At 42.5% G+C, this 27,526-nt stretch overlaps 1 protein-coding gene across 1 annotated transcript in view; it reads left to right on the top strand.

Annotated features, from left to right (window-relative positions):
- thada (THADA armadillo repeat containing) overlaps nucleotides 1–27,526 on the top strand; it is a 114,353-nt gene that overhangs the window by 47,820 nt on the left and 39,007 nt on the right. Inside the window, exons 29-30 of the mRNA XM_039784777.1 lie at nucleotides 7,935–8,103; nucleotides 23,820–23,923. Of these exons, the coding sequence (XP_039640711.1) occupies nucleotides 7,935–8,103; nucleotides 23,820–23,923 (273 nt within the window). The remainder of the gene's footprint in view (nucleotides 1–7,934; nucleotides 8,104–23,819; nucleotides 23,924–27,526) is intronic.

The following is a 27,526-nucleotide window of genomic DNA, read 5'->3' as shown; positions in this document are numbered from 1 at the left end:
TCTAGACATTCTGCGTGTCCCCTTTTTTTTTTTTTCTCATCTAGCTGTCACACATCCAGGTAGCGATGTGGCGGGGCATTCATCTAACGTGTCTGTGTACGATTCATTTCATAATTTGCATGTCGGGTAGACGGCAATCAGTTTGTTGGCGGATGATGACTTCTGGTACGACACCGGTACCGCTGCTGTACTGCGCATGCGGGAGACGCACATACGCACAGAGATTCCTTGATTTATAGTTAGATTATAGACGGTCTTCATACAGTGTACACACACTGGATACACACTGGCACTATGCCTCTGTCAAATCACTCCCCTCCATCGTTAAAGAGTCGGAAGTGTCCTTAAACAAGAATTCCCACCCCCGACTGTTCCAAGACTCCCAGCAGGGCTGCTCAATGAGCAGCAGAGCAAAATGCAGTATGAGCATGGGGGTGTAATGCTCTCCCTCTCCGCAGCTTCTCCCTTGTGTCGTCAAAATCAATGGGGACGTGTCGCCAGTCAAAGATTAAAAGATTAAAAAGCAACATTGGCATGGGGAACGTTCCATCGAATCCAAGAGGGTCACAGACCTGCTCTCTCAGCCATGATCTCTGAACCAAAACTCCTAAGTATAGAGCAATCACCAAGACAAAACACCTGCAGACGAAACATTAATGTGTGTGTATTTGGTGTGTGGTTTGTTTGCACAGGTGCCCCTCTGCATCTTTTCTATGAACTCGTGTCTCACATCATTTCTTTACTGTGAATCCAGCTTATAGCAAATTGGCCAAACATGAGAAAGTTTTTGTTTCTGTTGGTCTGATTTGATGTTTCTGCAATAATGAGACAAAACACCTCTGTAGTCTGAGTCGGTTTTTTTTTTTTTTTTTTTTTTTTTTTTTTTTTTTTTTTTTTTTTTTTTTTTTTTTTTTTTTTTTTTTTTTCTCTCTCTCTCTCTCTCTCTCTCTCTCTCTCTCTCTCCCTCCAGCGAGTTTCTGTATTGTTGCTTGTACCGTTGCTTGTGTGGCAGCGGTTGATTAGATTGGGACTAGTTTTTATCTGAACTCCACTCACTGTTACTGGGAAGTCAAAACCCTACAGGTGAATGTAAGGCACTGTGGTTACAGCCTGCATTCTTTCCATTCCTGAAATGTAGAAGTCTACAAATATTATTGGTACATGTTCATCTGCTGCACCTGATAATAGAGCTGAAGCTTGCACCTCTTTTATTTGTTAGTATTCTTGCGAGGACCCTCATTGACCTTGTACTAATAATTCTCTACCTGCGAACTTTAACCATTACCATCATAACCACATGCCTGATCTAAACTTTATAGTCTTTATCTTAACCATAAAACTAAGTTTATACCCTTCAACAGCCCTTTTTAAAAGTGACTACTCATTTTTGAGGTCTAAAATAGGAATACCAGTATTTCTGAGTTAGTGTTTTTATTTTTTTATTTTTTACAAAAAACTGTACAACCTGTACTGATATACAGTATGTTTTATTTGTATTTATGTATTTATGTGTAAGAATTTATATCCTTACCTAAGTAAAAGTACTAATACCACACTGTAAAAAATACTGTTACAAGTAAAAGTCCTGTATTGAAAATGTTACTTAAGTAAAAGTATGTATCCTCAGGAAAATGTACTTAAAGTATTTAAAGTAAAAGTACTCAATGCAAAAAATAGTCTCACATTTTAGAAACTTCGCAACTCTGCCGTCCTTATGTTAAGCCCGCCCACCGACTCTATACACGATGTGATTGGCCTGACCAGAGTTTGGTTTTTCCAGCTGGCAAGCCAATGGAGAGTTGCTTGACTGACCCTGGCTGCAAATTACATTTGCTGCAAATTACATTTGCTGCAAATTACATTTGCTGCCACTAGGGTGCGTCTAGATTTCTAGGCTAGGCCTGTATATTGTTGGGTAGGAAAATTTATAATAACACTGTGCCCCTAGCACTCCCGTTCAAAAGGCCATTTGACCGAAAACGAGAATACGGTCAATCTTAAAAGCGGCGTTTCCGTCCGAATTATGCTTTTTTAAAAATTATTATTATTATTATTATTTTTTGGGCTTTTCCGCCTTTATTCGATAGGACAGCTAGGTGAGAAAGAGGGGGGAAGACATGCAGGAAATCGTCACAGGTCGGATTTGAACCCTGGACCTCTGCGTCGAGGCATAAACCTCTCCTCTCAGTATACGTGCGCCTGCTCTACCCACTGAGCCAACCCGGCCACCGAATGATGCTTTTAAACGGAAGTTTGACTCGGGTACATTCACAAAAAGACCCTAGGTTGCATTTTGGCGAGAGTTACGCTTTAATGGCCTGAACAGATGGGGCGATAACAACAGCAAGCAAAACCCTTTTCAATGTGTTCACGTGGGTTTTAAGAAGGACTCGAGAAAATGCGAACCTATCCTTTAACACCATCCTCTCCCTTAAAATAACTAACAAAATAGTCTTGTTTATTAAAATCGCACAAAATAATTTACTTAGTTTTGGGTAACGGACACAAATGACATTTTGCCGCAACAGCAAACTGTCACTGTAACCACAGCTGTTTGTCCCTGCTCAAATGTAAAGATATAAAGACAAAATCTGTATAAACAGTCCGAGGTCATCATCAGTGTTTTTGTAAAGCTTCCCAATAGAACCATGCTCTAATATATCCACGTATAACAGTTTATGATGCTGTTCATTAAAACTGGGGACGTTTGTTTCCTTGTTTTCCTTAATCCCAAAGTTTGGCTAGACAGCGCCACTCTTACTGAGACCCCCATATGTTCATCCTGTTTTTAATGACAGTCTGGTCAGAAGGTGACAAATGGAAAGGAAAGTGGGATCACAGAGGGCCCTTTAAAACATGAACCATTTGGAGCTGCAAATGTGCAACGTTTCCAAAAGAACCCATCTGTTCTTCAGCATCAGTTACTCCAAGTTACCGATGGACACATTTACCAGACCTTTTTCTTTTTTTTATTTGAGCGAATCAGTCGTTTAGTGGAGTCTTTTAAGTAGCTCCTTTAAGAACCCATCTTTTGGGAGCGCAGTAAACTGCTCGATAGCTCGAGTGCTGACTTGCTGGCTGTCGAGAGAAAGTATGCCGCGCACACATCCACCCAAATGAAGCCCACATGTTGGAAATGTTAAATATAGCCCGGCTCTAACTTCTTTGGCTCCAGCCGTGTCTCTCTTCACCAACCCCCCCACCCCCCGACTCATCTTCCCCAGGCGTGTGCGGACGTGTCTGCATGAGGTCGACGGCTGTCGCCCCCGGTCCTCTTCTTCCCTCTCGTCGTCACACGATCTGACCCGCCACCTCCAGGGATCCGATGTAGCTCGGCTCCTCTTCTGTTGACAGGATGGAGCATCATGCCTAATAATTCTTCCCCTTTTACCCGTCCATCACACCACACATCGTTTTTATCTATCTACCCTCAAACAACCCCAGCAAGATTTTTGACATTCCTTTTTCTTGCTGCTTGGCCTTTGCAATGCGTCACACCTGCCTGGGTAAAGACGATGTCTACGAATGACCAGATTGATGAGGATGACGACAAAGAGGGGGAGGATGATGACCAGCAGACACATATTTTTATTTATTTTTTCATATAATTGATGGCTGCTTCATTCCAGCCCTTGACGTCTTTTCAGTTCGTCTTAACCCCATTCCAATGTCTCTCTTTCAGCTTCTTTCTTTCCCCTCTTCTTCATTCTCTCACTGTCTTCATGCTAAAGCAGCAGTCCTGAGATGGTGATTTATGTCTTGTGATATCCAGTCCGGGCATCTCTCCTCGCCCCCTCCCTGCCTCACTCCCTTCCTTTCTCGTCCTCAGTGACTCATATCTCATTTCTTTTGAAAGGGCACAGTAATGCCCATTAACCAAGTGAGGCTTCATAAAAGGGCCACAGTCATTTCTTTCCCAACATAAGATGCGGTATATTTCCCCTCTGTGCTCATGTTATTGTCATCTTGTTGGTTTGCATGGACAGTGGACAGTAAAAAAATTTTTTGGAACCTTTTGTTCCACGATCAAATTTCCGAATGTAAACTGATACAGCACCTTGTCTGGCAATCTGGGCCCACCAACATTTAGAATTACTAACAGTAGGTCAGCTTTGGTGCGGTATTATTACTTTGTAGATACTTTTTTTTTTTTTGTTATTCAGTTTAAGGTATTGTAGCCCTAAAGTTGTATTTATGTTTTATTCAAATGAAAAGTTGTTGAAAGAAGTTAATACCTCAAAGCAGCAACTTGCAAGTGTTAACATTTTTAATCACGTTACAGCAGTGGAATTACAGCAGTGCTCGAAGGTTACAAAGTACCTTTACTCAAGTACTGTACTTAAGTGCAATTTACTTCCTTACATTTTTATTTTGTATTATATTGGGTGTCTAGATGTGTACGCTTTCATACATTTTGGGCGGGATGCTTGTCAGGTGAAGAAATGCAAATGTATGTTGGCCACCCTAGGCCAACGGTCATATTTTTTTCTTTCATACCACCACTGTGGGCGCCAAAGCCATTCAACAAAACATCCATTCAAATTCTACAGATGGTGGTTTGATAGTAAACGAAAAGTCAGACAAAGGAAAAGAATGAGTGTGTTTAGACAGCTACGTCGTGTCCATATAAATGAATGAAGCAAAACTGATTTTTAATTATGTCGCCACTTCCCTTCCTCTTCAGTGACAGACTTTTGTTGCTTGGACTTGTTTAGAGAACATGCTACAGTCTCTGTGGTGGAAATGTTTCTCCCAGTTCTGCAAAATGACGCCCAGATGACTCTCTCCATGCCAGTCAGCAGTCTGCCTCTGACCCCACAGGGGACGGCCCTGTTTCTAAAATTACACCCTTCCAAACTGTCATTTCCTTTTGCAAAAGTGTTTCAATGGGACAAATTAGCACAGATAGTTAACATATGGGGGCTGGGAGGGGTGGAAAGTAAAGAATGTATTTATAGATGTAGGTCATTAGGTGTGTGTGTGTGTGTGTGTGTGTGTGTGTGTGTGTGTGTGTGTGTGTGTGTGTGTGTGTGTGTGTGTGTGTGTGTGTGTGTGTGTGTGTGTGTGTGTGTGTGTGTGTGTGTGTGTGTGTGTGTGTGTGACGTTTTTGCTCATAAATTCACATGTACGGGCGTGTGGTGCTCAGGAATGCAAACTGTTGTCTGTGTTTGATACATGGTCTTGGGTTATACGTCTGGCCATGGGGGTGTGTTGTGTGTGTGTGTGTGTGTGTGTGTGTGTGAGGCATGCTCACAGCAGGTGGAAGAGCATTTGTTGACCGTTGACTTGTTGCTCCAAGCAGTCCTTTCTTTGTTGACGTCCATATAGATTTCAAGTCTCGTGTCTGTCTCTGACAGCAGTGGATTTGTTGACAAAATATTTTCTGTGCATACGGAAAATATGTCAAAATAATTTGCAGTTTGGCCTTTGCAGTTTCTCTTCCTCGCCCAGATTGTACACAGCCGTATGTTTGAGTCCGCTAACATGACTCACCCTCTCTCATACCAAAATCAAAAAAAGCAAGCTTCCTTTTCATCTCTGCATACCGTTGAAGTGATGGATCCGAGTTTCTCTGGAACCTTCTGCTGAATTTCCCACAATGCCGCTGAGCTGCTTGTTTGGCCTCCACAGCCAGCTTTAATGCCATCCCAGACCTCGTCCTTATTGACTCTTGTCCTGTATTGTAGTATGTGACTGTGTAGTATGTATGTATGTATGTATGTATTCAGTGCTTATTGAATGCATTTGTTGCACTAAATTGAGACTGCCAGACAGTGCATATTCCTTATGTGTACAGAATGTTCTTTCGTGCTGTACACAGCCTAAAGGCCACATAAGCATTACGTTGGGCATCAATATGTGGCAGCATCTGCTCTTTAGGTGTTTTACCCCTGCATGCCTTTTTTGATGTGTGATTCTCATAGGCAGCCAAATTAGATGTGTAATGAGCAGAATGAAACGAATAAATCAACAACAGACGGTTTTCTTCCCAGATAATGTTCATGTAGCTCACATAAAAACAATTTTTTGACTGTTCAGCTACTGTCCCCTCCGGAGCTGTGCTGCTGAAAGTACAGCTGGTACAGTGACTGCCATGATGGAGGTCAGGTCATTTAAGAAATTGAACTTATACTACAGTGAACTGTTAGTTTGCAGACCCAAAGACAATCCTGTGCTCCCCGGATGGTGCCATTTGCCGAGTTGGGAAGTCGTTCTTCTGACTTTGGTGTGTTCGTGAGCTTTAAGTCGTACTGTGGGGGAAAAGAAAACAACAACATGGATGCTACAAAGAAGATGTGTTGTGTTGTTTTTCTCCGAGCATTTAAGCACTACCTTTTTTTTTTTTATTTCATTATCTTTTTCACGTTTGAAAATTTGTATTAGTGATTTTGTCCCAGAATTCCTAAACAAACACTAAAATATTGCTTTACCTGACTTGTTATCAGGGTTAAAGGTGCTGTAGGTAGGATTGGGAAGATCCAGGATTTAGCCAACAAACTTCTCAGTCCCTCCCCCCTTTCTGCTAAAGCCCAAAACGGTCTCCTACACACAAGGGAGAATGAATGCATGTGCATGAGCAGTGATTGACACGCAGTTAAACCCCTCCCCTCCCCCCACCTGGCCCTGATTGGTGCATCTGAACAGGGAGTGGTGGATTTTTGCAAATCTCACTACAGGCTGTAGGTGGCGCCAGAGGAGCTGGATTTAATTTTTTGTTCTACTGAAACATAGGGTTAGTTTCAGCAAATATGACAGAAAGTTAGTTTTATAAGTCTTACCTACTGCACCTTTTTAATGCTCTAAATAATGTTTCTGATTAATCTAGGTCGCTCTTTGTGGACAGCAACTAACGGTCACAACCTAATACCATATTACAAATTACATGTGAGCAAAAAATGTATATGCAATACGTGAACTAAAAAAAAAACTTTTCTTACCATGAACCCGATGTTTACTTTAGTCTGCCATTTTTTGCATAATATGGCAACTCGGCAAGTCCTTTACCAAACGTTTCGCTGACTTTCCGAGTTGTTGTTCCGACTTGATTCACATTCATTTTTTGCCCAGTTGGGAAGTCAATTTTCCAGCACCACGTGAATGCAGCATAGCTCATTCTCTTGACCCTTTAGATCTGTCTCTCCCCTGCTCCGCTCATCTCATTCAGGTCTTGGTCATGTCCTTCCCTCGGGTCAGCTATGGCAGTGTTATGACATTGGATAAGGAAAGACTATCAGCTTGTAAACAAGGTTAATTTTAGCCTGCACTCAGGGTAACTGGCCACATTCACCATCACCGGTGGATACTGTAAACGGCCGTGTGTGTTTGTTATGCGAGGAAGAAAAAGAGGGGAGAGAGATATCTCTGGGCAAAACCAACATGGAATAGATTATTTCCTTCATAGATGATTTTTGTCAAAAAAAGTTTGATTTTGAGTGTGTGGGGTCATCTGCTGGCCTGGGAGCTGTTTAGGTTCTGATCGTTTGCCTTTGCAATAGCAGAGAGAGAGACAAAGAGAGGGAGGAAGATGGAGATGTTGCATAACGTACGCATAAAAATAGCGACCAACTGTCCAAATGAAATTAGTCATTTTGTCATTTGTCCATTACGTAATGTGGCGTGGAGTACAAAGTAATAATGATAATACACACAGTCATTTTAAACACACAGTGAAGTTATTTTTCATAAGTCACAGCTGTGAAATAAATTAAAGCCAACAGTTACAGCAACAACCCATGACCTGTGAAAATTAGAAACATTATAACTTCCTCCATATGCCACATTACATAATCCAAGACTAAAAGATTATGATAACAACGCAATTTTCCATGACACTAATGCTGCTGTGTGTGTGTCTGTCTGTCTGTCTGTCTGTCTGTCTGTCTGTCTGTCTGTCTGTCTGTCTGTCTGTCTGTCTGTTCTGGTCTGTTCTGCAGATGTGGCCACTCGGCAGTGTATCGGACCAGAGAAATGGCGGCTCGGGCCCTCGTCCCCTTTGTGCTGGTAACCCAGGTCCCATCCACCGTCAACGCGTTACTGCAGGAGCTCCCTGCAGCGCCCGGACCCAAAATCCAACACAACCACATCCACGGGACTCTGCTGCAGGTCTGCACCCACGCACACATCAACATAAACCAATGCACTCGTATATACATAACATATCCCATGGGGGCTGTAATCACAAGTCCTTTAAATGACCACAAGTGTTTATTTTGTGATGGAAGGCTCAGCTGGAATCAAACACTGATTGTCGCTGCAGGATTCTAAAGTATGTAAACCACGCACGAACGCACGCACACAGCTTCTCAAATGTAAGGATTTGCTGCTCTTTCGCTGTTTTGTATCATGGTGAATTTAATATTTTTGGTTTGAGAAGATGTCCCCTTCGGCCCGGGAACTCGCGATGGCCGTTTTTCAAAATTTTTTGATTTAACTGATTTATTGCTAAATTAATTGACAGATTGAAATAATTAAAACATATTAAAGATAATCATTAGTTGCAGAGTGGTTTTAGTTAAACTCTCTGGGAATTTGATGGCTGTTGTGTGTAGAGTCGTTGAACCGTATCATATGTAGTGGTGGCCCAAAGGTTAAAGAAGCGAGCTTGGGCCCGGGAAGTCGCCGGTTCAGGATAAAATCTGGGAGGGGAAAGTGAGAGAGCAGCGCTTGTCCCTCCCTCATTACCAACACTGAGGTGCCCTTGAGCAAGGCCCTTAACCTCCAACCGCTCCAGTGGAGCTGCTCAGTGGCCAGCAGATCAGGTTGGTGCTTGTAAATGAGAATTTATTCTCAATCGACTGGATTTACCTGGGTAAATAAAGGTTAAAAAAAAGAAACCTCATTTTTTTGGCCCATCTTTTTTGTTTCAATGAGGTCAGACAGAATATTTTCATTTTTTTGTCCGTGTAATCGGGGTTGTCCTTACAGGATTTAGGAAGACAGGATGTTGTCTGTCAGTCATAGTTAGCGATGGTGTTGTACTGGTCTGCATTCTAGAGAATGGAGTCAGAGGTCACTGTAATGTTCTGCACACCTCCATGTATGTAAATAGGAAGGACAAAAATACCTCTTTATCAATGACATCAACACTAAACATTTCATTTATGTATTCACTGCATTGTCAGCAAAAACTGAATATAGGCATACACTTTGTAAAGGTAGAATTGATGGCAGAGCTGTTGCATTGACTTGTAATACATTGTACAGGTGTACCTGGTGTAGAGGCCCTTTAGTGTTCCTGCTGGTTATACAGTTAGATGATGTGTTTTGAATCATCCAGCGTTGTTCTGCTGGCCTGTGAGAAGGGAGCTCTTGGCACTGGTGAGAACATGGTTCATTTTTACATCCTACCAACATTATTATGATACAAAGGTGGTTGAATATCGGCAAAGTATCCCTTTAAGAAAACAAACTCGGCGTACGGTGTTGAAATTGGGTGTAGCTATTAAACTATGAAGAGATGGGCGCCTGGTTAGCTCATCTGGTAGAGCGGGCGCCCATATATAGAGATTTACTCCTCAACGCAGCGGGCCCGGGTTCGACTCCGACCTGCGGCCCTTTGCTGCATGTCATTCCCCCCTCTCTCTCCCCATTCATGTCTTCATCTGTCCTTCATCTTTTATAAAAGATGCATGTCACATACAGTATATGTTATTACACACTCCCGTATGTTACGCATCAGTTGCTTTTATAAGATGATGAACCCATACCTTCAACCAATGAAAGCAGCCTTGTGCTGTATTTGCAGGTTCCAACCATTCTTAGGATTGAATGTCCTCCGTTTATTAATGAGTTTAGAATCCTTTAATTCAAGTTGAAACATGAACCTCTTCACAGCTGGACTGGAGAGGTTTTTCACTCAACAAAGAGAAAACATAAAAATGCAATTACTAAAGCGGTTATCAAAACATGTGTATGTGCACACCCACACATAGATGATAGATATGGACACGCACACACACACACGCACCCACACAGAGATGATAGATATGGAGCATCAAGCCTCGGCACACACACACACACACACACACACACACACACACACACACACAGAGTCTGTCAGTCCCACACACCCAGTTTCCACACAGAGCCTGTCCAGGCAAGGCGGTTATCGCAGGGTAAATACCAGTGTTTAGTTCTGTCATCACACTCTGACAAACACAACCAAACAGTCTGCCGGTAATATCAACACACGCAGAAGAAAAAGGGGGCGGGAGTTTCCCCAGCCTTTTTATTGAACCCCACTGATGGGGTCGGTGTGGGAGCAGGGGGTGTGGAGCGGTAAGAACCGGGCCGAAGGGTCAACACACAGACTGCAAACGGTTTTCTTCATCACTTATGGTTTGATAGCGGTCTGGACTGCAGGGAGGTCCTGTGGGCTGAAGGCAAAGGATGGCGAGGAGGAGGAGGAGGGCCTCTTAAAGGCTTAGAGGAGATTTCAAGAGGAGAGTGGATTTTAGTTTGCTTTCCTGTCACGCCGCCATGTGTGGAGCTTCCCCAGATGTCTGCTGATCTGTTTCTGCATTTGTGTCTTCAGCTCCATCTCTATATATATTTCCCCTCTGTCTCTGTGTTTCTCTGCTTCCTGTCTCTCCTTTTTAAAATGTCCATGGCGTCTTTTCTTCCTCTCTGTCCATCCTTCTGCTACTGCCTTTTTCTCCGTTCACCCGGTCTGTTTCTCCGTGCCGCTCCCATCCCCATACAAAGGGTGAGCTCACACTGTGTGCGGCCCCTGGGTAATTTAGTCCTATGTATTGACTGTTGTGTCGTGAGGTAGCTTCTTTGTCCCGTGTCGTTTTCTTTGTGTCTCATCTTCACCATTTCTATGTCTCGTCATGCGTCATCGTCACGTGTGTACTCTATCATCAGCTACCTGTTTTCTCGTCACTTTGTTATACAGCAAATTGTATACGCCTGCAGGAGTACAAGTAAACCCCCGCCATTAGAATAACAACAACACACATCCACACTCTCAGGACAGGAGTGGTGCTGTTATATTATCGGGCACATCCTTTAAAGAATCTTTGTAGTTTGTAACTTGTATACATGTCAATGCACACGTGAGGTAGCTTTGGCATTACAGCAGAACGATCACAGAGACTCTTTGTGCTTAGCTGTGTTTGGTGAATTGAGGAGGAAGGGGTGGTGCTTAGGAACGGCTCATTTATCCTCCCCCTCCTTCCCCCATTTCGCAGTTTTCCATGTGCCAATTTCAAGCCCTGTTTCTAGCTCTTGACTTCTCTAATTCACACTTTGGGATTTTTACCCATCCAGAAGAGAGAGAGAGAGAGTTAAGATGTCGAGTATGTCGCACCCTCACAGACACAAACATGTCTGCATGGGTTATAGCACAGCTTATGCTGCAGCCCTTCCTTGGCCATTTCATTTCCTTTTTCCTTCTACCAGAAACACGCAAGCCCATCGTACCTCACACACTGTGTGTGCAGCTTCACTGGATCTATGAATACAACTCTTCTGCTGCACCATATAAGAAATAGCTCCCCTCAACACATGTATACACATCACTCTTATTCTATTTTTCTACATGTCTGTATATTAAAGTTATCAGTTCTATTAATTTGGCTTGTTTCTATTTGCTGCATTATTTTCAGACCAATGGTATTGCGTTAATGGTAATCTATACTCAGAAGTATTGAAATATTTTTAAAATAATATAAAATAAAGCACTGTATATCCCAGACTAAAGTTGAGTGTCCCCCGTTTATTACCATGATACTGTGGTATAATGGAAAACCTCTAGCGGGGCACAAACTCACCATGAATTTCACCATGACTGTGTAAGGTTGCGTTCATACCAAACAAAGGGATATATTTCACAATTATTGTTTTCCGTATGATTATTTATAGATCTCGACATTTTCTTGTGGCAGCGTTGTTTCCTGTTAACTGCACAGGACTCTCCTACCGCCTCAAAATGGATGGTCACGTTACCCGATAAGCCAGTGCAGGGTGACGTTGGGTTGCGTCTCTCCAAAAATGAATCTCTTTAGAACTTTTCGCTTCAGAATGCTGAGTTTATTTCCAGGCTCCCCCCTGCGGAACCCCCCGCCACAGCCTTAACGCACTACCCACATTCAAAATGAATGAAAAGACCTGCGTTTTCACCAGACCACCTGACTGTATATAAATACAGTGCTCAGCATAAGTGAATACACCCATGCTAAAGTTGACTAAAAAGAGGAAAAAATAAAAAAATCTGCTTTTGGAAATTGATCTTAATGCCTTAATTAGAAAAATTAGGAAAAATCCAACCTTTAAGGACACCAATTTTCTTTGTGAAGGAATAGTGTATCGTAAATAAATAAATGTTCTTCCTTAAAATACAGGGGGCATAAGTAAGTACACCCCTATGTTAAATTCCCATAGAGGCAGGCAGATTTTTATTTTTAAAGGCCAGTTATTTCATGGATCCAGGATACTAGGCATCCTGATAAAGTTCCCTTGGCCTTTTGGAATTAAAATAGCCCCACATTATCACATACCCTTCACCATAGATTGGCATGGTTTTATTTCAGTTAGCCTAATATTTGGTTTGATTTGCATTGAGAGATGATCTTATGGAAAGTACCCCATGCCAATTATTCCTCTTTTTAGTCAACTTTAGCATCTGTGTATTCACTTATGCTGAGCACTGTATATGGAATAAAAACATTGGATCCAAGGGGTTTTCAGATGTAGTCCTGATAGTGTTGTATATATCTGTAGGGGCCATCTGTAACCAGGCTATAGATAGCAGGTGTGTAGGTAGGTGGGGGCGTATATCTGCCTCCATCATCTCCGATGGAGGCAGATATGTAAGGAGTGTCTATATGTGGGAAGGGGTGTTTGGGGGGGGGGGGTAGGACTGTCTTAGCAGGAGCTGTAGAGTTGCAGGTGAAGTGGTCTAAACATAGTAAAGCAGAGATTGAGGCCTGCAGCGTACGTGTGGAGGGAAGCATCACACACAGAAACGCTGATTGTGTGTGTGTGTGTGTGTGTGTGTGTGTGTGTGTGTGTGTGTGTGTGTGTGTGTGTGTGTGTGTGTGTGTGTGTGTGTGTGTGTGTGTGTGTGTGTGTGTGTGTGTGTGTGTGTGTGTGTGTGTGTGTGATATTCTGCTCTCACATGTAAGATGGGAAGCTGAGATGGTTAGGCTTCAAAAGAAGTAACGGACAGAGAGAAAGTGAGTGTGTGTGTGTGTCTGTCTCTCTACGGTACGTGTACACCAGACACTGGCGGTGTGTTAATGCTGAGATGGAGAGGACATTGTGTTTAGCCTTGGGAAATACCTAATGTATGTTAATATACTTCCCTGTGTGTTTGTGTGTAACCAGTAGCAGATGTTTTAGCTCGAGGAGAAATGACTTCCTCTGTTATTGTCGAAGAACAACTGTTAGTAGGCCAAGTGTGACTGAGGCAAGCTGTACCACTCTGCTGACTTTCTCACACACACAGTGAAGAGGTCTGATAACCAGAAAAGGAAAAAGTTTCCATCCATTCTCCTTAATGTTGCACTTATTCTATGTCATTGAGGATAGGAATTTAAGTTGTATGGATGAAGCTATTGAAAGCTAGATTATTTATTTTTTTAAAGATAACCCCAAACTTCTTCAAATTTGAAAACTATTGGTGGTACTAAGGTGGTATTCAGGCATATGCAATGGAGTATGAGTCTGTCACACTCGGCTGTGATGGTTACCGCCTGCTGGCTCTAGTAAAGGCCTGGTCCAACCAGGGATTGGCACAGTGAAGTTCATGCACACGGGCGCATGAAAGATGTGGTTCTAAAACAGTGGTCAGCAACCTTTACCATCAAAAGAGCCATTTTCAGAAAAATCTGTCAGCCGCAAAACATATTTGAGCCTTATAATTAAAGTAACAGTCTATTACGTCTAAATTAGCCTATCAACATGACCAGTGGTTCTAATTGAGCATACATTAATATGGTGGTGTTTTGACGGTCTTTGCAGAGAGAGGCAAAATTTAGTATAAGGTGCCAAGCCGTAGAGGGAGGTAGGCTATTACGCACATTTTAGCTAACTGAAATATATATATATTGATTATGTAAGAATCACTTTAGGCCTAAAAAATTGCTATATGAAAATTGAAATGTTAAAAAATGACCGTAATCTTTTGTCTACGCTTTAGGGAGCCACTGGAGAGGGGCTAAGACCAGCAGGTCACTGACCCCTGTTTCTATAAGGTTGGCGGGGTAGTGATTGGTAGCATTACTAGTGGGTGAACCACTGTAGCCGGAGAACTAACCGCTAACATGGTAGCCAGCCAGTCACAGCAGTTCTCGTAGCAAGCTAGCTTGCCAACTGTCCTTTAGCGGGGTCGTGATTGGTAGCATTACTAGTGTGTGAATCACTGTAGCCGGAGAACTAACCGCTAACATGGTAGCCAGCCAGTCACAGCAGTTCTCGTAGCAAGCTAGCTTGCCAACTGTCCTTTAGCGGGGTCGTGATTGGTAGCATTACTAGTGGGTGAACCACTGTAGCCGGAGAACTAACCGCTAACATGGTAGCCAGCCAGTCACAGCAGTTCTCGTAGCAAGCTAGCTTGCCAACTGTCCTTTAGCGGGGTCGTGATTGGTAGCATTACTAGTGTGTGAATCACTGTAGCCGGAGAACTAACCGCTAACATGGTAGCCAGCCAGTCACAGCAGGTCTCGTAGCAAGCTAGCTTGCCAACTGTCCTTGAGCAGACTTCTGCAGTAATTGTCAGTTTGCTAGCTAGCTAGCTAGCTAGCTTGCTAGCTAGCATGACGATAATTTGAAATAGTTTACTCAAGAGCCCAGTCCTCTGTTTTGTGGCTTGCCGTTTGTGTTCTACCAGAGCACAATTCAATAAAAGTGAAGTGATACAACTCAGCTAACAGGCTTGATGTGAAGGAATCTCGTGGCTTTACTTTGTCCCGACAGACAAATGTGCTGATCAAAGAGATTCATATGGAATGAAAACCTTTCTCCATTTATTGTCCGTTTTTAAATGCTGATGTGACCAGACCTTTACAGACCCTGCAGTGTTTTGCTAGAGTGAAAAGTCTTATGACAACATTTGGCAAGAGAACACTTATTACTGTATGTTCTCCATTAAACTGAGGTTCATAATAACAACTCTAGATGGCCTGAGCAAGTTCCCTTGTCTTTGATAAAGCATCTTAAAGCACACTGGAATCACTTCAATCGCTCCAGCTTGCCCCAAACCTCTGTTGACACAACCAGAATGGAGCTTAACAAGCCCATCGGACAGGCCGGCACTTAACCCAACCCGACAACGTACGTTGCTCTCGACACACGCCAGCAACAGCCCTGGCCCACAATAACTGGTGCAGGCCAGAAGTATTAACGCTGCGGCCTGTGGTGGTTTGAGAAGGGCCAACTCGACAGATTTAATCCTTTTGTGTATTTCCAAAACAGAGACTAAAGGAGACTGAGACTGAGGAGAAGGAGGCTTGAGATTTAAGAGTATCACAGTCTCCTTTTCCCTCTGGCAGCAGTGATGTCCGTGTTGTTTTCCCAATTGCGTTGTTCCCTGCTCTCTTCCAATAATTTTCTTTTGGTCTGCTGTTACGACGGCTGCCTTTGGCCAGTGGTCTGCCTTGGCTTTCTGAGAAAACCCTCAGGGTTGAACCAGTGAAAGTGAAAGAATGTGTGGGCCTGAAAACACAGCTAGCTTGCTTTTCATGACATGAGAAGTGTTTAATCCAGAGGGAATCCCAGGTGTTTGATACTGGTGTCGGACACTGCGCTGTGTTTCCAACCATGGGGTTGGACACTGTGTATACAAGTCTTTCTCACTGCCCAAACATAGTTGCTTTTGAACGTTACTGTGGTCCCTTTCTGTATTATATTGAGTAAAAGCTCTTTATTCAACGTGACATCATGACTTGGCGTAAACATACACTTAAGCCAAGTGGCGTGTTATATGTACGCATTTTGAGCTATCCGTGTGTATGTCTACGCCGTATACAGCGGACGTAAACATACACGCCACTTTCTACAAGTGTTGTGTTATCACGTAAACGTACACGCATTTTGAGCGCCGTATACAGCAGACGGGTTGGGTTTAGGAAAAGAAGAACGGGGTTGGGTTTAGTGAAAGAATAAAGCGATGGTTGAGTTTAGGAAACGTGACACGCGGGACCCGATCCCCGGTCTCACCCATCCACCACCCCGACCAACCGCCTTACGTGGATTTTCGCCCTTTCATACTACTAGCTACGGCGTAAATTCACACGCGATCGCAAGCTAATGTAAGTCAATGGAGGCCATACTGCGTTGATAAACACGCTAAAAAGCGAGTATGCGTCTTGATAACACGCCAATAATGGCATACGAATTGGCGTGTCATACATACGCCACTTAATGAGATCAGTCTGCTTTATTAGCACCAAATTTCACTGACCTCCTGCAATTTCTCTACAAAGTCCTTAGGGAGTCAAAGACCCCCAGTTTAAGACCCTGACTTTAACAAATTTAATAGATTCACAAAATAATCTCAACTCAACGTCCTCTTAACTAGCTTCCACAACAGCTAGAGAGCAGTGGTGGAGGAAGTACTGAATCTCAGTACTTAAGTAAAAGTACAAATAACCAGAGATATATTTACTTTAGTAAAAGTAGAAGTACAACAATGACAACCCTACTTACGTAAAAGTAAAAAGAACCTGATTTTAAATGTACTTTAAGTATTAAAAGTAAAAGTATTTATTCTCTTAATGTCTATATTCTAATAATAAAATAAAAAACAGTATGGCCTGTGGCATTTGAATTAAGTTAGTTTTAGGTTAATGTAATTGTGCTTACCATCTGTGGCCCAGTTTAGTCTGACTTACAATTCTGGTTATCTATCAGGGTGATCCGCATGAAGCTCGACTTTGCATTATTTCCCACGGGACAGTGAATGCTGCACACATTTATCTAGCGAGAACACACGGGCTTGGACAACAAGTACGTGGCTTCAGAATGATGATGATCAGAAAATGTAACTCAACGTTGTAGAAATGTAGTGGAGTAGAAAATATAGATAATTGCTGCAAAATGTAACGAAGTAAAAGTCAAAAGTATGCACTATTGATTTTACTTAAGTAAAGTACAGATACGTGAAAAATTTACTTAAGTACAGTAACAAAGTATTTGTACTTTGTTACATTCCACCACTGCTAGAGAGTAGAATTGTTGTGTTGTATTACTATTACTGAGGTCAATAATTAATTTTAGTAGATTTTCAGGAACAGATCATCTGCAGCATCAGCTGGCCCGGAGTCTGTTGTAGTCACCTAAAGGCTTTTTCCTAAGCGCTTAATATCAAAAACAGGAAGAAAAAAAAAGATGATTATTTAATTACATATTGTTCAAATCCTAACACTTGGTGTAAATCTTAAAACATATGAGGATGGCACTAGACTTATTAAAAAAGAAAAGTAAGAGTGACCTGTGGAAGTCAAATAATATAGCAGAATTTTATTTTGTCGTTAAACCGACAAGCCATACTCTGAGTAGATGGCTTAATTCAGACCATGTAGTGGTGAGTCTACATGGTCAACACTATAAAGAGAACTGTGGAGACTGAGCTATTTGTTGTTGAACGTAAGAAAAAAAAAAAACAAGAGCACAAAGGCTCTTTCATTAGGAAGAAACCAAAAGTCAACTGGCCTCTGGGTGTTAGCGGTGTTGTTGTAGTAGCTCAAGTTTTACAGCTTTAGGAGACACTAGCAGGAGTGATGGCAATGGGCCACTGAACGTCACCCTTCCACACACACTCCTACATATGCACAGCTCGTGCTGCCTGTACACAAATACAGTATATAGGCGTCTCAGGACATAATGGAAATCGACAAACGGCTCCCTGGGGCCTAGTTGACATACACCACTGTAACTTTTAGACAAAAATCTAGTAGCACAGTTCTTGCACGCACACACAGACGTACACACACCACTAAATTACTTGGTTGTCACGCCCATGTGTGTATGTATACGTGAGGGAGTGTGACTTGGTGTCTAGAGGGCATATGTAAGCTTTGTTTGTGCAAGAATACGGCTATATAGAGCGGGAGAGTGTGTTTATTTCTTTTTATATTTAGCCCGTCTTTATTGGGATCTCTTTTTGCCTAATTGGGCGCGTCCACACTTTGCCTAACCTCTATCTGGTTTTATGTGAATGCCGATTTATATGTTTCTTTGTACATGTGTTTTACTGGACTGAGCCATGAATTGGTGTGCAATTATTTGCACTTGCTGTGTGCGTCTGTGCGTGTGCGCGCGTGCGTGCGTGTGCGTGTGTCTGTGTGAAGTTACTCAGTGCAGCATGTGGTCAGTCTGTGGTTGCGGCAGTGGGAGGGACAGCAGGGTAGGCTGATAACAGAGTCTGAAGGGACCTCATATCCACCACCACTATTTTTACCAGGCCCAAAAGAGGAGCAAGGCTTGTTGCAACACACACTCGCACAGGGAAAGAAACGCACACGCACACACACAGTTAAACGCCTCACTAGAAAACAAGGCGTACAAATAGGTTTTGATATTTTTCATATTTAGCACTGCCACAGCGAGTCTTTTTTTTTTTTTCCTCTCCTTAAAGTTGCAACCCCGAGCTTTTGAGGGGGGTTGATTGTGCTACTATGGTCATAAAGTAGAAAGGATATTAGGGAATTATAGCTGCACTAATCAATATCTTTTATATTAATAATGGATCAAATTAGCTAACAATCTAATAGCTGAGTAATGTTAATAATATAAATAAGTAATGCTAATAGTAAGCTGTTTAAACTTTACTATGACTTTAACTTTGCTAAACCTGCCCAGCACCAGACGGCAAAGTTAGCAGTTAACTTGTGAACACATTTAGAGGAGCCAGATATGAGTGACTTATACTGCTTCAAAGTTAAAATATATGACAAATACATTGGAGACTTAGTCTCCATAAAAATGTGTATAATAAGGCATTTTTCTCAAGAATTGTATTTAATTTTTTATTTTTTATAAATACAAAGACACCTACCTTATTTATTTCAAACAGTATATATATATATAGTCTATAGAGCTCCCCCTACAGCTTCGGAATAGATATAACTGCTGACTCCTCGCTCGGTCAGTCTGCCGTTTACTCTCTCTCTGTTCCTCCGACAATGCTTTCCTAGCTTTCTGCTTCTTTTTTGCCGGCTCAGCCATGACGATAGTGTGAAAAACTCCATCGCTACCTTGTTGTTATAGTTTGCCGGTTCCTGTATGTGTGCAGTGCCGTGAAGCAATTCGTTACATCGCGAGACCTGCTATGACATCACTCGATACGGTTCGCCGGCCAAAAGTTGCAAGGCTCACAGGCGCTAGGGGGAAGCGAGACGACCACCATTCAACCCGAAAAAAAAGTCATATAACCATTCCAGTACGATTGTCAAGTTAGTGAGGATAGAATTGACTCAACAATTGAGAATGATGCTAGGTATACAAACATAGGTTTATTGAATTGTAAGTACACCACAAGTTTATGTAAATAACACTTGCTGCGGCCTTCTGCTCTCTTGCTGTTGGGTTGTTTGACGAAGGCGGCGCTTAGGGGCGCTACAAATTACAACAACCGAAAAGAGATGCAACAAAAATATTTATTAATTTAACTTTTTTTTTTAAGTAAGTGCTGTAGTATAACTAGCAGGAGACAAGTAATAATTGAGGTAAGTTTGGAGACATTACCTTATTTAATCATTGAATTAATAAATATTTTTGTTGTAACTCTTTTCGGTGTAGTAATTTGTAGGTGGCCCTAAGCACTCGTCTAACTGCAGGTAGCAGCAGCAGCAACAGAGAGCTGAAGAGAGCAGGCAAGTGTTCATAAACTTCTGGTGTACTTACAAACTTTCCAATCCATCGTTTTATGAGAGCATAACCTATTTGTAATACTTGTAGACGTTTGGTATCATTTCGGGCATTATTAGTGGGGTAACTTACAAGATACAAACGTGGGTCCATTAGCCCCTGCGCTAAGCTATTCAGCTGATAACGCTACTCTAGCTAACTCTCCCAATGTTCGACCCAGGTGAAAAAAGCTTCTGGGGGGGTGTTTGGCTTGAGGTCATGGTGCAAAGGACCCTAGGGTGAATTACTCCGAACCATCACTTTAAGGTAAATTAAGCTTAAAAAAAAAAAAACTGCATAGTTCCCCTTTTAATGACGAAAGTTACGTAATTGTGTTTTTAATGTCCTTGTTTAAAATGTTTAAACTGGTCACAAAGCTTTACAACTAAATAGAATTAAGTAGTGCTTTCTTTTTCATGTTTATTTGCAATTAAAAAGAAAATGTATGTCATTGAAACTGATATTAAAGGTACCCTTTACCAAGTTTTTGACCACTAGTTTCTCATGTGGGTGCCCAATTAGTTTGTTGTGGTGCGCACACACGAGGACGCTCATGCACACCGTTTGTTCACCAGAAAACTCCACAGGGCACCTTTAAATGTCTTAAACCTTTAAATGAAATGGTAACAATTTATAATAAGGGTACATGAATTATCATGAAGTCATGCATGAAATAGCATGAATTCATTCATGTAGTGCTTGATGACCTATCAGTGATGTACAAGGATTAATAGTATCTCATGCTTGACTTAATGCAGGAACGATACGATACGTTAACGCATCAATTAAGGTTTTTCAATCATGATTTCTGATTTATTTATTTTTTATTAAAGTTTTTTTTTTACTTGTATTGCCTTTATTGATATGACCGATACAGTCAGGACAGTAGGGGAGAGAGAGGGGGATGACATGCAGCAAAGGGCCGCAGGTCGGAACTGAACCCGCGGCCGCTGCGACAAGGACTGAGCCTTTGTACATAGGGCGCACGCTCAACCAGGCGATCTAACGTGGCGCCTCGATTTCTGATTTATCAAAGATGTTCATGTCTTCTTAAAAAAAAAAACTGAATTCACAGCAGTGTACATATATACTGATGAATTGTAGGGTTGTAATCCTGATTAAATAATCCTTACTTCGTCAGGTTTGTGTCCCTTCAAATAAAGTGGTGACCTGGTCCATCTTTAACATTGATGAATAGGATAGGATTAATGGTGGCATAAAATGAAATGTATTAAGAATCAAAGGAGGTTAGCAAAATGATACTGAGGTCACTACATTTATACAAATTACAGTATACTGCAGATGCATTTTTATAGTTGCTTTGTTCACAACAAGATAAGGCCTTTGAATAGTAATGCCTAAGAACAATGCTCAACCAAGTAGGATATTTATGGAGGTTATTCTTTACTAACTTTGAAGAGTCTGTACACCAGAACTTTGTTGATAAAGTCCAAAATTGTGATTTATTTTGCATTTGTTATGCAATTTGATGCCTAAATAGACAGAAGGGTTGACTATATTACCGTGGTCACACAGATGATTGCTGCATATGCCACCATTAATCATATCTTATTTATCGATGTTAAAGATGGACCAGATTAGCACTTTATTTGAAGGGCCACAAACATGATGAAGTAATGAAGACGTAATGTTTACTTAATCATGATTACAACACTACAATTCCTTTTTTTTTTTTTAGCCCGTCACTTTAACTACAGATTTACGAATGTAGAAGATATGAGCATCATTAATAAATCAAAAATCATGATGATTGAAATACCTTAACTGATGCGTTAATGAACAAATTTATGCTTTTTCACGCATGGAGTCATGCATGAATTCACGATAATTCATGTACCCTTATTATAAAGTGTTACCAACTGAATTGAAATTCAGCCTGCACCAGGTCTCTGTGCTGCTGTCTCATGGTCTCCCGTTCATTTGAGCTCGATCCAATCCCAGCATCCTCCTCCCACATGGGGTGTAGTTCTGTTCTGTCTTTGGGAGGAGGAACAGGGAGGCAGCATTTTCTATAAATATTCCGAAAATTCTCTCCGTGCCGTGCTGGATTGAGCCGGTTGAGCCTCCCATGCAGGGACTTCCCAACCCGGTGGATGAGGTGTAACTGTAAAGTAGATGGAGAAGGAATGAAGACAGATGGCGTTGCCACTGACACTGGAACCAGCTGCAACCTTTTAATCTGAATCTGCTTCTGAATCAGTCGACCGAATTTTATAACTGGATGTAAAAGCAGTGAACAGAAAGCATTCTAACAACCACAGAGAGCATTCGTTGGTTAGTTTCAACGGCCTGTAAGCTCAAAAAAAAAAAAAGTTTAGTAGGCCAGAAACTCCCACGTCACCTCAAACGTGATTGATGATGATTTTAACGCCACGTCAGATGTCAAAATTTACAGCCTAATATTAGTGCACCGTTAAAGGCCACATTTGATAAACATATGACATAATGTCATGTTTGGTTGTGTACCAGCAAGTTCAAGAGGCCTGAACCTTCAAGGCTTGCCAGACTTGTCGCCAGTCCAACAAAACTGAACGCAGTTAATCAAGATTAGTGTAGTGTGGTAGCGCTGTATTAAACAAACAGGTTGATCCTGCCTGACTCATTTACTACTCCCTTGTCAAACACAAGATGCATCAAGAGATCATTGTGTCGATTTGGTTAAAGGTGAAAAGTTCCACACAGGTGAGCCGTGACCTGGGAATCTGCCAAAAACTTTTGAAACATTGAAATCGGAGAATAACTCCTGGATTCGTCACATGAGATTTAAGGAGGTCAATAAGAAGCTCAGCAAATATTTGCATAGACCAGTTCAAGTGTGATTGAGCCTTTTTTTGACAGTGGAATCACTTGGAAAGGTTTAACATTTGGTTTGGGAATCGGTTCCAGCACTGTCTCCTTGTAGGTGGAAAAGCCCTTAGAGAGTGACAGCGAGAGGAAGAAGCACCCAGGGGTGTGGAAGCTGTTTGTAGGAGCCAGTGGGTGTTGCCTGGACGTGGAGAAGGCAGGAGAAGAGAAGGGGCAGGCCAGGGCTCAGTGGCCAGGCTTGGTGCTACGTGGTCGGCCTGGTTTTTACCCACGTTTCCTTCCCTGCACTGCGTAATGAATGGCTTCCTACTGGTCTGTGGCCGTGGCCCCGGCTTAAAGATTATACTTACCAAGGCCCAGAATACACACCCCAGCCAGCCAGCCAGCCAGCCAGCCAGCCTGCCTGTGTCCTGGCCTCTGAACATTCCCATCCACCAGTCCACCTGCTCCAAACTGGCTCAGTCACACACTCTCACACCAGCCACAATGAAAAAAGAAAGATTTGATCTTCAATGGGAAACATACATTTTGAGAATTCAAAACATTTTCTGTCACTATAACACACTGTACAGTTACTGCTGGTGTTTACAAATCCTATTATTCCCACCACAGGGGCCAGAAACCAAGTGACGGGAAGGATGGTTGTCTAGAATGGGTGGCTTGGGGGTAGCATGTTTATTGACCGGTTAAATGATCATTCCTAATGGCCAGCAGTTGATAAGATTACTGTGTAGTATTAACATGCACACGTCTCTGGCTGTTTGACTCAACATTATGTTTTCAAACAGGAATTAGTTGTGTCGATTATGGAGAGACTCCTGTAGATAAAGCGGTCAAGGCTCGCTCAGACTGAAATCGGAGATTGACCCTGAAAACTGCCAATGACAGTATATCTCAAACCAGACCGCTGTGACGGTGATCCACCATACAACCCGATACACATTACTGTAGGAGTGTTTACATGCCCATTGTTTAAGCCCTTTGGTCCCAATTTCGCTTGTTTGTGAAACATACTTCACTTTTTCGTGTATGACCACACCGCAACATTTCAGTCATTGGGGCTGGCTCGTGTATAAATAGTAATTGATGATAGTTCTCACATGTATTTCAGTTCACGAGTGTGTGCATTTGTGTGTGTGCAGGTGCTGTTTTTGCTGCGCTCCTACCAGACTGACTCACACAGACCCCTGCCAGCAGGAAATGGCATCACCGAAGGCCTCTGTCAGCGCATGTGGCTCGCCTCTCGGTAATCCTAGACTCGCACACACACACACACACACACACACACACACACACACACACACACACACACACACACACAGATAAGCATCCCTCCCGCCCTTCCAACTCGCTCACCAGAAGAATAGCTCCTTGTCTCCCTGTTTATCCCCTCCCTGGCTGTGTCCGCCTCATGTCCTGCCCAGGCTTCCATTTCAAAGCGACCGCCTGCTGTCCCATCCTCAGACCCCCCTTCTTTCCCTCTCCCCCTTCTACCTTTGGCCCTCTTGCCCAAGATCGAGGCCTCAAGATGGGGCACAGATTACCCTGTCGGCCCCCTCCTGCCCGGCTGAGGTCAGGCCTGGGTCTCCAGTTTCCTCTGTGCCGCGGCCCACAGCAGATAACACGGGGTCACTGGGTTAGCAACACTAGCCCTGCTAGCCGCGCTTGGTTACACTGATGAGCCTTTATTAAGATGACGAGGTGAATTCTTGCTCACCAGAGCGCGCCCACCGTCTGTCCGTTTGATCATGCAGCATCACAGAGCCCGGCGCCCAGATCTAAGGACAACACAGGTCTGAAGATCTCTGTTTTTGGAAAAAGAAAACCACCTCTCTCTTCCAGAACACCACTAATTTGAAACAGCCACCTTCCAAAAAGGACGGAATGCATTGTTCGTCTGGTCTGAGTCAGTGTTGGGTTTTGGCCTCACACCATCTCTGTGTAATGTCATTTGGGACTTTTTCTGGCTCCAAGAGGGTGTCAACGCTGTAATGATGAGTGCAGACACTCGTGTAGCTCACTGCAGTTGACTTTGGCTTTGTGGTGGCACTTAAGGCCCAGTACCAACCTCTTAGAACATCCCCACTGTATTGTTTGGATTGTGATCCACTGATGTAGCTTCTTACAGCCTATGTGATAATGTAACCTCACATTCATACACACATGAGCACACTCAACCCACTTCACAGGACTCATCTCTGACCAAATATGTTCTTACTTGAGACATACACAAACACACACACACACACACACACACTCCCTCAGCCCTCTTCCCATGCTCCATCACGTGTGTTGTGTGTGTAAAGTGTGCAGAGAATATGTGTGTGAGCGTGTGTCTTATTAATATCTGGGTGATGAAAATTTGACGTCAAGCTCACACACTGTCTCCCTTGTTTTTACACACTTGTGGGCTTTCACAGCACTGTGGTCATACCCTCGATTGAACGCACACTGAACTGAACACACACACACACACTTTGCGCTGCCCACACATGCTGCTCCACTTACACACTAGCCATAGGCAGCTATTGGCAGATATATATTTTAGATATTCGGATATTATTTCAACATTTCACAAATAATTTAACGGTAATATTTCTACATTGTTACTATAGTGAAACCAAAGAGTCGTGGGCTACATACTAGTCTGAAATGATTGTATGTTTACGAATAGGGAGGAAATGGTTACAACAATGGTTTGCCTTTTTCAGGCCTTTGCTTGTTTACATGCGCGTAAACTGTAAGTAAATTAATCCAATCTGTGATGGTACAGCTGGGGGCATCTCATGTGATGGCCCCAAATTCTTTAAGGATTCACCACAAGTGATAACAAACAAAAACACATCACTGTCCTATTCAGCATTTTCTCCTGCGAGCTGTTGACCCAGTGATAACAGTAACTTCTTGTTTGGGCAGTCTACACATAAGTGACTCCCATCTGTTGTCCAATCATGGCCACATGCACTCACTAACAGGAATCATGCTGAAACCATTATTTGATTAGTTGATCATCAACAATTTTTATGTCATATTATTTCACTTTTGTACGTCCACAGGGTCTAAAATAAACCTGTTGGTCTATCTGCCATTCGCTGGTAAACTCAAATAAATGTACTAGCCCAAATATTTTTTTTCAAACGGCCATAAAACTGTATTTGTCGAGTACTTGTATTTGTACAAGCACTGCAGCTCATTGTGTTGGCGTTCATCATAAAAAGCAAATCTCTCCTTACCTTATCTCTGAAGCGCCACTTCTTTTCAACCCTATTTCAACCATGCTCTTAGTTTTTCCTTTGAGGTTGATCTACTCCGGCAATGTGCCGCCACATACTTGCAGACTGTCATTGCGGTTAGCAAGAAATTCTCAGCTGGATAAAGTAAGCGTGAGTGTAGCGACGGTGGACAGCGAAGGCCAATCAAAGCATTGCAATACAACTATTGCCGGTCATTCGTTGCATGCCGCCACCAGAGTGCAGAGTCGATGCAAAACAAAACTTGTTCAAAGATATGTGTGTTGTAGTCATAGACCGTTAAATAAATGGACAAAGCCACGCCGTACACATCCACGGAGACCAGTGAAGTCTATTAGGAGCACTTTTCCGGTGAGGGCTGAGCGTTACTGCGCAGCCTCCAACTGATCTTGCCGATGTAGATGTGACGTGAGCAACCTGTCTGGAAGTCTTCTGGTAGCTGTGCCATCATTCCCAATCTTGCATAGACGGAGAGTGTAGGTATATGTAAGGAGATAACATAGGCACAGGCTAATTATTGCTAACTAAAATGTAAGTTAACATTAGTAATTCAACTTTAGAAATAAACGATGGACAAATAGTCTTTAAACGCTTCATATGTAAAGTTATTCGCTGTCAAAGTTGCGCCAAAATGAATGGCAGTCAATGGGATGCTAACGGCGGGTGATGGCTTGTTAGCAACAAAATGGCTCCATAGGAGTTACGCTTTGTGGACGCCCGCTTACCCCCTTGGTTGTAGTGATGGGAGTTTGTGGAAAAGTAGGCCTATCTAATAAACCCGCCAATGGCGGCTGACTTGATGCATTTTAATTACCAATGTAAGTATTTGTCAAAGGGCGGGTGTTAATTTTGGACCCTGGGTGTCCTGTCCAAGGCAGTGACACCTATAACCCGACAATGAATAATAGACAATTTAAAATAAGACAAATAACACAAAATATGCCACAAAAATAAGTTGTTAACTGGCAACTGAGTGTATATACAATGTTGTAAACCTTTGGCACAGTGTTACTGTTAGTAGCGTAGGGATGGAGCAGGTCCGAGATATAAACAGGGGCCTGACCATGCAAAGCTTTATAAGTCAGAACAAGAACTTTTAAATTGGATCCTGAACTTACATCTCTCCGTTTAGCAATGGATTTGAGTTGAGCTCACTAAATGACACACAAAAAAAACTGGATCTTCTGTTACAAGAGATACAAACATAAGACCCAATACATAAACACGCTGGTATAAAGCTCTGGGGAAAAAAAGCTAATTAATGTGGCTTGAGTTAGAACAATGTTATCTTACTTCAAGAATGAACTGTCCCGCTCGTAAGTTGACTTGTTTTACCGTCAGACGGGAAGCTTTAAAACCACAACGGGAGGTCTGATCAGGATGGGGAAATGACATCAGCCCTTGTGATCACGTGCAGTGACGAAGATCCTCAAAACTAATAGATCCATTGAGTTACAAACGTCCAATGGCCTAATCGAGCAGTTTGCGGGAAGACGTGAGGCTGTTTCTGAAGAAAATCTTTGTCTGCGATCTTAATGGAAACTGGATAATCAATGACTAGAGGACTGCAGTCTTGGATCTGTAACTTTATATAAAAG

Source organism: Perca fluviatilis, chromosome 19, assembly GCF_010015445.1.
Source record: "Perca fluviatilis chromosome 19, GENO_Pfluv_1.0, whole genome shotgun sequence".
NCBI lineage: Eukaryota > Metazoa > Chordata > Actinopteri > Perciformes > Percidae > Perca > Perca fluviatilis.
Note: the sequence above shows the minus strand (reverse complement) of the source record. Positions and strands in the feature narration are given on the sequence as shown.